This window comes from Kogia breviceps, chromosome 4 (genome assembly GCF_026419965.1).
Source record: "Kogia breviceps isolate mKogBre1 chromosome 4, mKogBre1 haplotype 1, whole genome shotgun sequence".
In the NCBI taxonomy this organism is placed as follows: Eukaryota; Metazoa; Chordata; class Mammalia; order Artiodactyla; family Physeteridae; genus Kogia; species Kogia breviceps.
In genome coordinates this window covers 40,041,058-40,057,502 of record NC_081313.1, presented here as the reverse complement: position 1 = coordinate 40,057,502, position 16,445 = coordinate 40,041,058, and the positions used below count along the sequence as shown (strand labels likewise).

The window sequence follows — 16,445 nt, the reverse complement described above, 5'->3', positions numbered from 1 at the left end:
AATCTTTGCAAAAAGGAAGCTAAATTTCTGGACTGCCACATTAATGTAGAGAAGAATAAAAGTTTTTAGACAGACCCTTCCAGTGGATAATCAGGAGATAAGGATCTGACTATAGGGATTAATACTTAATTTACACAATCCCCTTGGATTCAGATTCTGAATCAGTACTGGATCATAGTACGTGCTCAATAAAATATGAGAGTTATTTGGGTTAACCATCTGGAACCAGGATTTGGGTCATGTGAGACTTTTTACCAACTGGGAATTGTACTCTAGTCCTCCTTATAGTGAGCTCTTAAACACATGATATTTCTATAGAGACTAGACTTTCCAAGGCCATAGAAGTAAATTATTGTAGATCTGGTAAGTAAAATGTTTTCTCAAAATCTGAACTATTAAAAATCTTCACTGTATTTTTCTAATTTTAGAAGTATACATGTTTGGGGCTTCCCTGGTGGCGCAGTGGTTGAGAGTCCGCCTGCCGATGCAGGGGACACGAGTTTGTGCCCCGGTCCGGGAAGATCCCACATGCTGCAGAGCAGCTGGGCCCATGAGCCATGGCCGCTGAGCCTGCGCGTCCGGAGCCTGTGCTCCTCAACGGGAGAGGCCACAGCGGTGAGAGGCCCGCATACCGCAAAAAAAAAAAAAAAAAAAAAAAAAAAAGCACACGTTTGTTGCAAACAAATTCAAGAATTTCAGAAATTATGTAACAGTGTAAGAAGGTAAAATTTTTTATGATTACAAAAACTGTTTACAGTATGGAAAGGTAAAAACTATTTACGATTACACTAGCTATTACTAAGTTGCCACCCCAAAAGGTTATACAGTTTATAGTCTTATAGTGTATGAGCTTTTTTGCTTCCCCATAATCTCTCCAAGATTAAACATTACTAATCTTTGTTATCTTTTAGACACAAAGTAACATTGATTTCATTTATATTTTAAAATAATTACTTATTACTTATGAATATTTTCTTATGTTTATTGGCCATTTGTATTTTATCTTTTATAAACTACTTATTCATCATTCTTTTTTTTTTTTTTTTTTGTGGTATGCGGGCCTCACTGTTGTGACCTCTCCCATTGCGGAGCGCAGGCTCCGGACGCGCAGGCTCAGCGGCCATGGCTCACGGGCCCAGCCGCTCTGCAGCATGTGGGATCTTCCCGGACCGGGGCACGAACCCGTGTCCCCTGCATCGGCAGGCGGATTCTCAATCACTGCGCCACCAGGGAAGCTCTATTCATCATTCTTTGTCTATTTTTCTTACTAATGCTATTTAGGAGTTCTCTTTATATAAGGTATATAAGTTAACATTAATAGAACAAGTATGTGGTAATAAAGAATTCTTTTTTTTAAGGTTTTTGAAGAACATGTTATTTTATTTTTAATTTTTATTGGAGTATAGTTGAGTTACAATGTTGTGTTAGTTTCAGGTATAAAGCAAAGTGAGTCAGTTATACATATACATATATCCACTCTTTTTTAGATTATTTTCCCATATAGGCCATTACAGAGTTTTGAGTAGAGTCCCCTGTGCTATACAGTAGGTCCTTATTAGTTATCTATTTTATATACTGTATAGTAGTGTGTATGTGTCAATCCCAATCTCCCAATTTGTCCCTCCCTCCCTTACAACCTGGTAAACATAAGTTTGTTTTCTTGAAAAAAATTTGAAAGAAAATTCTGGAAAGAAGGAGTTCTTTTACCTTCAATGCTGAAAATTTGTTCTCCTAATGTCCCAGCCTTTTCTAGTAGAGCTGCTTCATCAGAAACATTGAAAAAGTATCTTTCTGTTGGAATACTGGCAATTGCTTTAATTTCTTTTATTAAATTTTTAGTATCAAGGGCATTTCTGTTTAAGTACCCAAGAACCTTGAAAATAGAGGAAGAGGGGAGAAGGCCATTAGTGTTGTACTTCAATTTTCCTATTAGTATTTTCTAGGCTATTTCTGAACACAATAGGCCCTCTGGAGAAGTAAATCAAGTAACACTTCCATATCCTCTTCGTTGACAGGACTGCAAATCAGCAAGAAGCAGAGGTAGAGTAAAAATATTCTTTTATATTAAGCTATGAACAGCCAATAAGAAAGTGCAGTCTTCAGAAGTGATGTTATAAAGGAATATTTACCCATCAACTGAAAGGCAAGTAAAAAGAAAAGCCACTTACTGCTATGCCAAACCTCAGTATATTGTCGTTGTTACATTGATCAATTACGGCTTTCAACATTGAACCATCATGGGATTCACCATCAGTTACAACCACCATGACTTTGGTAGCACCTGGTCGTCCACCAGCAGCTGCTGAATAAGCAGAATCTCTGTGGCAGATAAAATAAAAACTCACTATCAAAAAATAAACTAAACACGTGGACCTCTGGTTTAGAAATATAAATATGAAACTGACTTCTTTGAGCATAACTTATTGTGATTTAGAATTTCTCTATCAGTGCTGGTGACTTCTGAACTACATTCTATTCGTAGCTTGTAGAGAAACATATAAAAATATAAATCTTGCTTGGCATTAAAAATAACTTTCATGGTTTCCATGGTGTGTGTGTGTGTATGTGTATTTACATCAGGAATCCTTAGAATTATCTTCTGCTAATAAGATTAAACTCATTAAAACTAATCAACAGGGTAAAGATATTCATTCTTGTCATAAACATTACTCATTGGATCTGCATTTATTTTTTTCAACAGTAAATTGTTTTTTAAAAAGTAATAAATATACGTGGTAAAAGAAATCCAAAGCATTTGGAAAAGTGTAAAACAAAAATTTCACACCAAGCCACTATTCCAAAGGTAATCACTATTAATTTATGTTTACTTCTAGAAAATGTTTAATCTAGAGAAATATATCCAAAAGCTACTCCTTAAACTTCTATAAAAATGGGAACATATTCTTTGCAGTTGTTTTCCATTTTGATGGAGACCTTTCCATATCAGCACATATAGAACTCTCCTTTTTGTGTTTGATTTTGATTTTCTGATTTTATTTCTATACAATTTTTAAAGGTTAATTTCCATTTACAGTTATTACAAAATATTGGCTCTATTCCCCGTGTTGTACATCCTTGAGCCCATCTTACACCCAGTACTTTGTGCCTCCCAGTCCTCCACCCTATGTTGCCCCTCCCCCACCACTGGTAACCACTAGTTTAGACTTCTCCTTTTTTTTTTTTTTTTTCTTTTGTGGTACATGGGCCTCTCACTGTTGTGGCCTCTCCCGTTGCAGAGCACAGGCTCCGGACACACAGGCTCAGTGGCCATGGCTCACGGGCCCAGCCGCTCCGCGTCATGTGGGATCTTCCCGGACCAGGGCATGAACCCGTGTCCCCTGCATCGGTAGGTGGACTCCCAACCACTGCACCACCAGGGAAGCCCAGACTTCTCCTTTTTTAATGGCTACATAATATTTCATTATTTTGAGGAACTATAGTTTATTAAACCAATTCCCATTATTATGCATTTAGGCCATTTTGAGTTTTACAAATAATGCTATAATGAATGTCCTTGTGTATCTATATTGGCATACTTTATCGAATGTGTCAGTAGGATAAAATCTTAGCAGAGAAATTATTTAGACAAAGTATTTACACATTTCAAATTTTGATAAATAAAATACTAAATTGCTCTTCAAAAATTCCACCAGTTTAGGGCTTCCCTGGTGGCGCAGTGGTTAAGAATATGCCTGCCAATGCAGGGGACACAGGTTCCAGCCCTGGTCTGGGAAGATCCCACATGCCACGGAGCAACTAAGCCCGTGCACCACAACTACTGAGCCTGCACTCTAGAGCCCACAAGCCGCAACTACTCAGCCCGCATGCTGCAACTACTGAAGCCCGTGTGCCTAGAGCCCGTGCTCCGCAACAAGAGAAGCCACAACGATGAGAAGCCCATGCACGGCAACAAAGGGTAGCCCCCGCTCGCTGCAACTAGAGAAAGCCCACGTGCAGCAATGAAGACCCAATGCAGCCAAAAGTAAAAAAACAAACAAATAAATAAATTTATTTTTAAAAAATTCCACCAATTTATACTGCCATCAGTGTACAAGAATGCAATTTTCTCCACCTCCTTTCCATAACAATGAGAATTATTAACTTTTTAATCTGGGATACTCTTATAAGTGAGAAATAATGTATAATTGTTATTTTAATATGTACTTTTTCACTATGAAGGATGATGAGTATTTTTAATGTTTATTAGCCATTTATATTTCTTCCTTTGTGAACTCTGATTTTTCTTTATCTCTGCCCATTTTTCTTTGCTTGTCATCACTTTCCTGACAAGTAAGACTTCTGTTAATAAAGAAAATTATCCTTTGTCATATATATTGTAAATAATTGTCAGTTCATTAATCACTTTTTGAATTTTAGTGATATTAATTCTGTACAGAAATTTTATATTTTGATATAATCAAATCCATTAACTTTTGCGTGTGTATCTTTTATATTTGACATGGTATTTTAAAAGGACTTATCTCTAAGACTTTTCTCTTTAATCACCCAAGTTTTCTCATAGTCTTTTAATGGTTTCATTTTCTTAGATTTAAATTGGTGGGTCTGGCTGAAATTTATTTTGATTCAAGGAGTGAGGCAGGGATTCAGCTTTATTTTGTTTCTAGGTGTTTAACAAATTGTCCAACAACTTTTTTTTCTGTCTGTTGGATTCTCTTGTTGCACATTCTTTCTGGTGTCATCATACAGGTTCACCACCACCACCTACATGATGACAATTTAAAGTCTATATTTGCTTCCAATCATCCCTCCTGTCTTCAAGTTTGTGTATTCAATGAATTGAATATTTTCACCCGAAAGTGTAAGGAGCTCTTTAAATTCAACATGTGTAAAACTGAGACTATCATTTTATTTCCTAAAGTTTTTTTTGTATTCTATATAGCAGAATATAGAAATATGGAAAAATATTTCATATTTCTCAGCCAAATTTGAATTCTTGTACTCACATCAAATAATTTTTGAGTGAATTATAATCTTTATGCCATACAGTAAAGCTCATGTAGGATTATAAGTTTGCTGGGGGTAGAAACTATGCCTCATTTAGTTTTGATTACCTGCAGAGCTTGGAACAGTAAATTGTAAGTGTAGGCACCCAGATAAGATCAATGGAAAATGGCAATATTTACTAAAATAATATTGGAATTCTATTTGTTGTTGTAAAGAAACCGATGAAGAAGGAGGAAGAAGAAAAAGAGAAAGAAATAGAAGTAATTAAATTCCAGAAGGTGTGAGAAGTTAGGTGACTCTCCTAACAATGGAAAGAGTCCTGTTAGCTTGGGAAATTGTGGTGAGACACGGATGCTGGGGAGAAAAACAAAGTTTTGAAAAGCTCATGAAAGCCATATGAGTCCCATTTTAACAGAAAGTGGCCATTCTCCTCGAGAAGGAAGCTTGCCAGGCCCCAGGCTCTTTCCAGGGAAAAATGCCACACCCACATTCCCTGTGAAAAATACAGGCCCTCTGCTGTTTCTAACTCCTACTAGGCCATTTTTCTATGTCATCTCAGTCTTCCCCTAAGTCTACTTCACTGGAACAGGAAGGGTACTTCGCATAATGGCAACTGGCCAGCAGCCCTTGAGATGGCTTGGCTCCAAAGGACATCTCAATAGGGACAAAAAAGATTAACCAAACCAATCATATCTTCTCTTGTAGGGAATCTACTTTTGAGATATATAGGGAGAGTGGGCAGTTGATAGAAGCAGCAACTACAACACAGAATATACTGAAAAAAGAAGGGACAGATGAAATAGGAAATTCAGAAAAAGAAAGGACAGGATGTGGTGACTGACCAGATATGTGACCTAAGGAAGAGCAGAAAGAATAAAGTAAACCATCAAGTTTTTAGTCTGAATGACTAGGGGAAAAGGTGGACACATGAATCAAAATGGCAGAGTCATGAGGAGGGGTAGGGAAAAGAGTAAGGCCAGTTTAGAATGCACTGAATTTGATTAGTGAGCCAACACTCCAAATAAGGATTTTCAGCATCAGCTGGATGCCTGTGTGAATTGTAGGAGAGAGGTCAGGGCTAATGACAAAGCAATGGGGTAACCCAGGCGGGGCTGATGGCTCATGTGTATACAATGGATACAATGCCTAGGAGAACAGGGCTATAAAAGAGCGGGCTCTGTTTGGTGAAGAAAAAATAGGAAAAGGAGCCAGTGAAGATGCAAACTTGTTGACAAAAAGTTGGCAGGTTTTCTAGAAGTGTGTAGTGTCATGGCAACTGGAGTAGAAATAGCAGTGTGGGCTCATTATTGTCAAATGTTCAGGGAAGCTAAAGTGTATGAGGCTTGAGGCAGGACCATGTTTACCTGATGGCAGAGCCATATGTTTCAAGGATGTGGAGAAAGGAGCATAGACACTTCTTTCAAGGAGTTATGGCAGTGGAAGGAAGGAACTCACAACTCGATGAAAAAGGGCAGGAAGTAGGTTTAAGGGAAGGTGAAACTACAGTTCTCATTTCTTTTTTAACACTAGGAGAATATTTAGCATTTTTTGTAAAGGTATCTGATTAAAGCGGAGTGAAGATGAAAGTCAGCAGTGCTGAGAAAATAAGAGACACTGAGCAAAGAATTAGGAGAATGTTATACAGCTGTGAAATTCACACTGCCCCAGCCTGTTATAAGTAGAATGAGCCCTTCGATTCAATTCAGACTTCTAGGTCATTAACACTTAGGAATCTATGGCCCTTCTAAATTTGCATGAAGTGCTCCACTAGATCAAGTCGTCTGTGGCCTTGATAAATATTAACAAATAAATGCAGACTGCTCCATTGCCAACTTAAACTAAGGTCTTTTAATTTCACTGTACTTACTTCATGTAAAACCTTTAAAAATTATGTAATATCTTATAAAAGTTCTAGAAATCAAAGATTTAAAAATTTCATTCCCTACTGCCTTCTCAAAGTATTCAAGTAACAGAATGTTCAGACTTTTCTTCTCTACTAGTTCTGATTTAAGTGTAGGTAACACATATTTATTTTTCTTTGTCTTTCCTTTTTATTACTTATGGACACTTCTATTTTATCAAAATATTGGCCTATTAGCATCATAACTTACCTTGCATATTGAATTGCTTTGAATGTATTTGTGAGGTCTCCACCATATTGGGATGTCTGGGATGTTGCTTTAATCATTTCATCTTTGGTTTTAAAAGTGTTCAGGTTAAACACAACTCTTGGATAATTGGCATACTGAATTAACCCCATCTTCAAGAGAAAAGAAGTTTATTACAGGTTTGTCATTAAGTTATAAGTCATTCCTATGTAACCAATATAATAAAAATCGAAAGTGCACTTAGACATGGGCTGATAGCTTAAGGGAATCATTTCCAACTTTCTTCTTAATAATAGTTATTTTTCTTCCAATGGAATAACTTCCTGGTCAGAGGCCATCAGTGCAGAGCAGCCGTACTTATTGACAAGCAAGATAATGTGCCATTTGTGTACCATTTGGTTCTCAAGAGTAATAGTTGTAGATGTTTAAGCACTGCCATATGGATGAATAGTAGAATTAAGTTCATAACAAGAAGATTCAAATGATATAAATCGATTTTCTAGTTACCAATGGATATAAACATGTAAACAATTATAAGCAGTCATGTATGGAAGAGAACATCTCATCAATGAGGATAATTATATAATAAACAAAGAATTATAGTTGAATACAAGAAAAAGTGATGTGCTAATCAATGTGGTCAACATGAATGTTTTTGTTGTGCTGGATTTCCTCTAATCACAGATATTAGAAAGAAAGCTGCTACATGTGCATTTAGGGCAGGAAGTTTCTGGTCTTCAGGGAAAATGCCATTGGAGAGAGTCTTATTTGAGAGGGCCAAGAGGCAGAACAACTTCTGACCAAGATGTTTGGGCACATACCCTAATCCTTCAGATCAAGGAGGTCAGACACTTCTGTTAACGTCCTTGTTCTCAGCACTGAGATCACCCTCTATGCCTAGGATTTGGGGCTTCCAGAATAGGAATGGTGATGAGGGATCAGTGGTAAAAGGGTCCCTGAAATAGAGGTCAGTGTGTAAGGAAGGTGGGAAGGGCAAGGCCTGGATTTCTGAGTTCAATCAACGACTTTCTCTAGGAAGGCAGTTAACTAGGCACTGGAAAAGTGACAAAAAATATATTACTGAACCCTCCTCTTTAGGATAGGATGTAAGATTTGAGAGAGAGGAAAGGATCAAAAATAACTCTAAGGATTTCAAAAATCTAAGGTGATAGGAAGAGAATGGTGACCCCCTGACACAGCCCCATAACTTCTATGTGCAAAAGATAAAGGTGGAAGGGAAGATTTAAAGAAATGTGGTCTAGTAGGGCTTATAGAAATGTCACATTTAGAATGGAAGCAAAGATACTGAGTAAAACCATCTCTAGAGACGAAGAAGATGCATCGGGATTGTTAGATAGAAGAGGAAGGCCAGGAATTCCACAGAGACTATTAAATACAATAAGTCACGTTATGGGGGAAACCCATTTAGAAACAGAAAATAAGCAGATCCAGACGAAAACTTCTCTTATGAGGGACCTTAACAGTGATGCTATCCAGAAACCAGTACTATACCTAGTCTTATTTAACAGAAATTTTATTTTATTTTCTGGTGAAAGCCCACAGTGAAACCTCCAAAGTTTTGACAGATACTAATGTCCTCTTGGTATTGAAAAGCAATGTCCATGGGGAAAATATATAACAATATTTTATAATACTGTATAGGGAAGCAGAAAAGCAAATTTCAATACAGATAACTAGAAAGCTTTTTAAAAAAGTGTTCCAACAATTGTTGGCCCCTGGAGCACCAGATGCAACCCAGGAACTAGTAACTCTGTGAATTGGTTCCTGTTGATATTGGATCAATGTCCTGATGCAACCAGGATGGCCCACGAAATAGCAGATCCAACAAGAAAGAAAGAAAGAAAAAACCCCGAAACTTTAAAAATGCTATTCAGCGTTATAAAAGCATGATGTTTCCGCTCCTGAGTTTTGCTTGCCTACCTCAGGAAGACAGAAAACCAAATTAAAGACTCTTTAAAACATAAAATGTTATACAAAAGTATTGAAAAGACTTGTCCTGTGTGAAAAATGGAAGGCTAGACTAGAATATGACAAAAGACTATAAAATAATAAATGGTAGAATTATGCTGTCTATGAACTTACTTATAAAAATTCAAAGATAATTTTTTCACCAGTAATGAGTAAGTAAAAGAAAGTCATTAGTCCAAGCGTGTGTAAAAAAAAATACGTATTGGATTTCTAAATGTATTGATTAGTTCATGAGTTAGTGGAGGAAAAAATAAGCAACTAAAGAGGATTAAGATGCTATCCACATATCTGATGCCTGAATCAGGAATAGAAATCCAAGCTTAAAGACTAGCATTAGGGGAAGTCATAGATAGAATAGCTCAATGTAGCACAAATTTCAGTTAACTTTAACTTTCAAGATTACCATTAAATGCCTTTAATATGGGAATTTGACAAATGCAAAGATAAAGACCTCATCTCTAATGATATTTTCTCAGAACGAAAGCTGTGGGTTAGTGTATACATAATGGAGGTCCATACCTGTGTCTTTGTGGGGCCTATATCCAGGCCTTGCACAAATTTTTCCAAAAAGTTCTTTACTGCATCCCAGGGATAAATACTGTTTGATTCATCACATACAACCACAACATCTATGAGGGAAGGGCAGGCTACACAGGAAACGATGAAAGACACATATTATCCATAGGTAAGGCAAAATCACATCCACATACAAATGAGACAAAGTAAAAAAGGATGGCACTTGTTGATAAAATTCTTCCCCTCCTTTAATGTAAGGCATTGCTCAGACCCTCTGCACATTCATAACTTACTCTGAACTGCAGGTGAAAAGCTGGTCAGGAGCTGAAAATCGGGACTGACATCAGAGCATAACCCGGTTGTGTAAAACTGACTTCCGCACTGCTGTGCCCACAGGGGGCCACAGGTCTTAAAAGAAATGAAAACAATGACAAAACACATGGAAAATGTTAACCCTCCACCTCGCCATTCGTGAAACTCAGGACTGTTTCTATTCTCTTATAAGACTCTAGGAATCGTCAACTCTTGAAACTAACAAGTCAACATTGCCTTTGAGAGAAAGTGCACTGGAGCCCACAGAAGGGGAGGGAGAGGGTGGCAGATGTGCTGTGCCTGGTTACAGGCGTCTTGGGGACCAGAGCACTGGGACTGTCAGTGTAGGAAGGAGCCCATTAGGTCACCCACCAAGCTCGACAAAAGGGGTGCTGTCCTTCCAGAGAACACCCGGGAGAAAAATGCGTGCAAAGTTCATTTTTTGTCTCTCAGATACCCGGGTCTCAGCAGCTTCATCTGTAAAATGAGGATGATCAGACCTCCTAACTTAAGGCTGCTGTGAAGACGAAATGAGTCTATAGCTATAAAACACTTAGAACAGTGCTGGGTAAATAGCAAGGGATATATAATTGTTAGCCAGCATCATTATCATTGTTATTCCTTGAACATAGGTCTCCTCATGTCCCTTCCATTTATACTATTCAGCAGAAACCATAAGTCCTCATGTCCCCATGGGCCAGGCAGGCAGCCTGGAAGAGAGCTCCAGCCAGGTGTAGACAGCATGGTGAATGAAGAGCCCATGCTTTCTGTGCAGGGCAGACCACTGTGGCTCCTGCCCGCCGGCTGGTGTGAAACAGACCCCGTGTGGCCAGACCTCCCAAATTCTCAAGGAGAGTCAAAGAGAGAATTCTGTGTGAAAATTTATAGTTAACAAAAACCTGAAACACTCTACATGCTAAACAAACACAAAGGAGGTTCATGAATTGCCAGTTTTTAACTTTGTAGTTATCAAAGTATTGCTTTGAGGACTTCAGAACCCCATACTTCTGGCCCCTAGAACCTTCAGTTATCAAAGCTGGCGTTTGTCTCCTTGTGCACATCATATTCCAACTATTAATATCTCCACTGACCTGACCTCAAAGCTCTCCCTTTCAGCAGCCCTTGAATGCCAAGAACTCCTGATTAAATCATCATTAAAATCACGTGGGAAACATTAGATTAAATAATATTCCAATCATTAGATGTGAAAGGAGAAAAAATGGGGAAGAGAAGTCTAGTGATGATCTTAAAAACAAATCTATATAGTTTAACCTTATGTAAAGCTGTTGACCAATTATTAAAACTTAACTGAAAAGTGTGGACTTGCAAAAAGTGATTGGAAGAATGAAAGGGAACTTATTTGACCCACTTTAATTGTTGGTAGCTCAAAGGAGAAGGAGCTGTGGTCATATTTCATGCTCAGTGAACAAGGCATAGTTTTTCCCTTATAAAACTGGTTCATTTTGCCAATTAGTTAGGGGGACATCACCATTGATGCCTTGTGTTAGTATACCGAATAAGATACCAACTACTGATTCCTATATCCCCACCCCCAAGTTGGTTTATATTATTCACCCTTAAAAATACTAACTCATGAAGTATTAAAAAGAGATTTTTTTGATTTAAAAGCAATGGAAAACAGCATTAAGGAGTTGAAATTAGAATATGCCAATTGTTAATGCCAGAACAACATTCCTGTTTTAAGCCCGGAATTTAAGAAGTTTAAAAAAAAAAAAAAATGTGATGATTGTCAGTCTTTTCCACAGAATTCTTAAGAATATCTTAAGATTTTGACCTTTTAGGTACGGAGAGAAGACTTTGGCTTTTTTCTTTTTCCATTTTTTTTTTTCTCTTTCTCTCCCTCCTTCCTTCTACTTGCTACATTGACTGTTAATCTCTCAAATACTCTTGCAATTTTATTTTATAAATAAGATTTACAAAGTGTTTTATTTTTCATATAAAAATCTATAAAGTTACAGATTAAAAATCTGAAGCTACAGACTAAAAATTTTGAAGCACATTCTGTAATCCCTGTATCTCAATATGTTTTTCTTTCTTAATTTATTCAACTTAAAAAAAAAAGACAAAAAAGCAACCTTATGATAAAGACTTCAGAAGAACATAAACCAGGAAGATTCACTGCAATATTCATTTATGCATTGATCTAACACATATTATAAGCAACACTTAATTCATTTAGTGGTACCAAGGTCTCTCTAATATCTCTCAGTAAAAATTACAATGATATTGTTCAAAATTGATTACATTTTTAGAGTAATTTGGTTATACACCTAGGCTTTTAAGTTAGCAATATCAATGTAGCATGTCATAACCAATGTAAAGTTAAAGTAAGCTTTCTAAGACTATTTTAACAGGGCTATACAACTAGGTTACACCTACATGGACTGGCAGAAATATCAAATGAGACTGGGCTTCTGTTTGACTTTAAACTCTTTTTTTTTTGGTGTGTGATGGTTTTCATTTTTTTTTACAGTTGCATCTTTTCAACAATTTTCTATGTTATATTTTTGTTAGTCCCAAGCTCAGAAATTATTCTCTTTCAGAAAACTTCCATTTTCTTCTAGTTTTTTATATTAACTTTTTAATTCACTCAGAAGTATACTTGGATATGCAAGTTATTCACCAATTAATTGTCCCCAGACCTCTTGTTAAATAAGGCATTCTCTTTTACTGATTTGTGGTGGTCTTTTCACAGCTTTCTAGAAACTAAATGAGAGTACACATTAACATGAAATAAGATGAGGTCAAGCCATGCCTTAAATAATATCAGACTGGTCAATGATTATCAGAAATGATTAAAAACAAAAGTACTTTGTAGCTTTGAAACCTACTTTCTGAATTTGCAGTACCTATCCTGAATGTTCCTACAGGAAGGAGAAATGAGAGCTAGAATTCTGCTGTTATCGACAAATACAAAGCACATTTTCCAAGGGTAAAGAATCGGTGTTCCTTCTGACCCCTTTTTCCAAAACATTCTGTGGCAATGGTTTTACTAAATATCTTAAGACATCTACATATCAACACATTGTTCTTTCATGTTGGCTCTCCATCTAGCATGTATTATCAAAAATCAAGCTCAAACATTTAAACCTCAAGATTTGGTTTGCTAGGAGGGATGGTGAGAAGACACTGACTTCATACTTTCTTGGGAGGAATAAGGATTTGAAAAGTAAACACTCACAAGAAATCCTCCTGTTCCCACGTTCCTTGTCAGTGTCAAGCCAAGGCTCATGTTGGTTTTCATCTCAGTAACGTTGGAAATGCTCGTGGAAGCTTTCAAAGGGGAGAAGATTTTTAAGAGTGGTTAAATCATCATTTATTTAAAGCCATTTTTTTTCAATGTACACTCAGGTTTACATGTAGCATTGAATTTAGTGCTCATGTTATATAATGAAGTGCATGGAAATGAGATGCCTTCAGTGATCTGGTAGCTCATTTAAATATGTGATCACATCGGCAGAATGTGACCCTAGGGGGTGGAGTCTGCAAAGGTCATGGTGGCTCCAGCTAAAGCTTTATTCTGGATTGGAAAAAAATATCCTTAAAGTGTTATCAAAGAATGCCGTATGGTAGAATCTGGCTCAAAGCAATAGTGAATGAACTTTAAAAGGAAATCATGACACTAGCATGTAAAATAATAGATAAATCTCTCCAACCTTCTCTCTCACACTCAAATAGGGCATAATCTGCTGTATCCATTCTTGAGCTACTGAACATTGAAATTCTTCTCAATAATATCATTATTTTCCTCATATCCTCTAATCTCTGCCAAGGTGTATACGTTTATATACACATACAGGTATACATATACATAAAATTATGCTGTTTATGTATATGTGTATACACATAAATTATGCTAAGTCATCTGCTCATATGTATATATACATATGCATAAAATTTCTAAAATAATAAAAATATATATATTAGGGGTGAGTATTCAAAAGTTTTATTAAATAGTTTATCCCCCATTTCCCAGGATACCTGTTTTAAAACTCCACCCTTCTTCTCAAGCCTCCAAACTCAACCCAGATCCCAACACTCTCTACTGCAAAGAAGATAATCACACTTAAAGGATAATCTCAACTTCTCTCATCTTTACCTAAAGGTCCTCTAGAATTCTGACTTCTCTCTTTCCTTTGTGTTTCAGAGAAGAGAGCATTCTTCCTAAGACTCATTTTCCCAGGTACCAGGGACATTAATTCCATCCAGTTAATTTTATTCTTGACCAGTAGTCACTCCCTTTTTATTGCCTCCTTCCACTCTCCCTACAAATAGGATCATCTCTTTTTTATTAGAAAAATTGTCTCTTAACCCTGCTACCTTATCAAACTATTTTCCCAATTCTCTTTCACTACTTAAATTCTGGAAACAGAAGTCTACTTTTGTGGATAATTAAAACAGCAATTGCAAACAATTACAAAGAATTCCAAATTGTGAATCTTTTTAGTAGAATGAAATCATTTAGACATGACCAGAAATAGAGTGTTCCTCAGCACCCACAAAATCAGCCCTAGTACTGATGTTTCTATACTTAATGGTTTGTTTTGACAAGGAGAGAAGTATGGATAGTCTCAGATTTCTATAAGTAACCAGCAAAATAATCCTACATGTCGGTGGAAACTGGTCCACAGTCTGGGGGTAGATGGCCGAGGAGGCAGCACGTTTCCCATGCATCCATCTTACTTAATTAGGTCATCAAACTGTGTTGGAAATTTGAATACAGTTGGGCCCCATATGACTACAGACATAAAGGCAACAAAAGCTGTCAATATTCCTTAAACACAAAACTATGATTTGTTTTGTTATTTTTCAGCTGGGTATATAACAAAAGAGATTTTGTTACGTGTAAAAAAATCACATTGCTAATTATAACTTACTTTGCAAATTCAGTTTTTCACATGTAGTGGTGGATAGATCAACAGGACATTTATACACATCTCCCATTCGGTTCTCAGGAAAGCCACTCCATGGTGAACCAACCAGTAACCTAGAAATAGGGATTTTATTTTCCATTAGACATAAAATGTTAGCTATAGTTTCTTAAAGATAAAGCTGACCACAAAACAGTAAAAAAAAATTAATTTCAATTTTTAATAAGTGAACAGTTTCTATTTGCTCAGCTATAATTTGCTCTCCTTCTTTTCCTCTTAGCTGATCAAGATCCTTGATGAACATCTACAGTACAGCTGTCTTGCCACACACCTGGGAGGTCTCTCTAAAGCAGTTCTGTCCAACAGAAATATAACGCAAGCCACAAATGTGGGCACATATGTAATTTTAAGTTATCTAGTGGCCACATTAATAAAACAAAAAAGCAACAGGTGAAATTAACGTAAATAATATATTTTATTTAACTCAATATATCCACACTAGCATGCAATCAATATTAAAATTATTAATGAGCTATTTGACATCCTTTTCCATACTAAGTGTTTGAAATTCAGTGTGTATATTTTGAGCACATATCAATGTGGACAAGTAATATTTCAAATGTTCAGTAGCCATTGGTGGCCAGTGGCTCTTTGGTCAGCATAGCTCTAAAGAATGAAACGATATGAAAAGCTAAAGTGAAAACTAACATTTGTCTAGTGCTTTCTATGCCCTAAGCACTTTTATATGTTATTTAGGGAGCAGATGAGCTATCTAAGTGGCTTTATGCTTACTGTCTATATAAGGGAATCCTCAGCAAAAATAAAGAGCAAGTGTACTGTGGGGCTCTCCTTATGTGTATCATGTTTATAGCTGGAATACAGAATACTGAGGTCAGAGACGGGTGCTAACATCTTCCCTTTGGTTAGTTCACTTCCTACAGAGTTTTTCCAGTAAGAGACTATGCATTTCCCTGTAGAACCACTCACTTGGCCACAGAAGAATGGACAGAAAGAGTCCATGTAACAGCCTGATCTTTAGAAATGCCTGTAGGTTAATTACTGAGCAGCATCCAGTGACTAAGGAAGCATATTTGACTCAACATTTTTTCCTTGTCAAGGTTGGGAAGGATTAGATTATTGAACTATGAAACTTAAATTCTTTCATGAGGCTTCTGTCTAAATATTTTAACATTATTGATTAAACAACATGTGCCCAATTAAGTGCTACAGTGGATAAAAAAGTCTAAGGTACATTTCAACTAACTTAGTAAAACTGTTTAAAATACATAACAAGTAAAATAATAATCATACAAACGAGTGGAAAGATATGAATAAGTTCCCCTTCCTGAAAAAAAGTAAAATGGTCTAAGGAAGCAAAAATGGACATCAAAGTATGAGGCTGGTAGTCAGCATTCTTAACAGAGGGAACATCATGAACAATCATGGAAAGAGGAAAATACAGATTATTTTGGAAGACAGTTAATGATTCAGTAATAGTCTTCTCCCCTTATTCATCTCATACAATTATTTTCAAACTAATATTTTGTAGAGCATTCTAGAATACTTTTTTTGAATATTCATTTTATTTATTTATTTTCTTTATTTTTTTGGCTGTGTCAGTTCTTAGTTCTGGCACATGAGATCTTTGCTGAGGCATGCAGGA

General features: G+C 36.5%; 1 protein-coding gene across 1 annotated transcript in view; it reads right to left on the bottom strand.

Moving 5' to 3' along the window:
- ITGA2 (integrin subunit alpha 2) overlaps positions 1–16,445 on the bottom strand; it is a 106,804-nt gene that overhangs the window by 41,916 nt on the left and 48,443 nt on the right. Inside the window, exons 3-9 of the mRNA XM_059062987.2 lie at positions 14,789–14,898; positions 13,093–13,184; positions 9,872–9,986; positions 9,582–9,709; positions 7,077–7,225; positions 2,169–2,319; positions 1,708–1,873 (exon numbers count right to left, since the gene is read on the bottom strand). Coding sequence (XP_058918970.1) covers positions 1,708–1,873; positions 2,169–2,319; positions 7,077–7,225; positions 9,582–9,709; positions 9,872–9,986; positions 13,093–13,184; positions 14,789–14,898 — 911 coding nt within the window. The remainder of the gene's footprint in view (positions 1–1,707; positions 1,874–2,168; positions 2,320–7,076; positions 7,226–9,581; positions 9,710–9,871; positions 9,987–13,092; positions 13,185–14,788; positions 14,899–16,445) is intronic.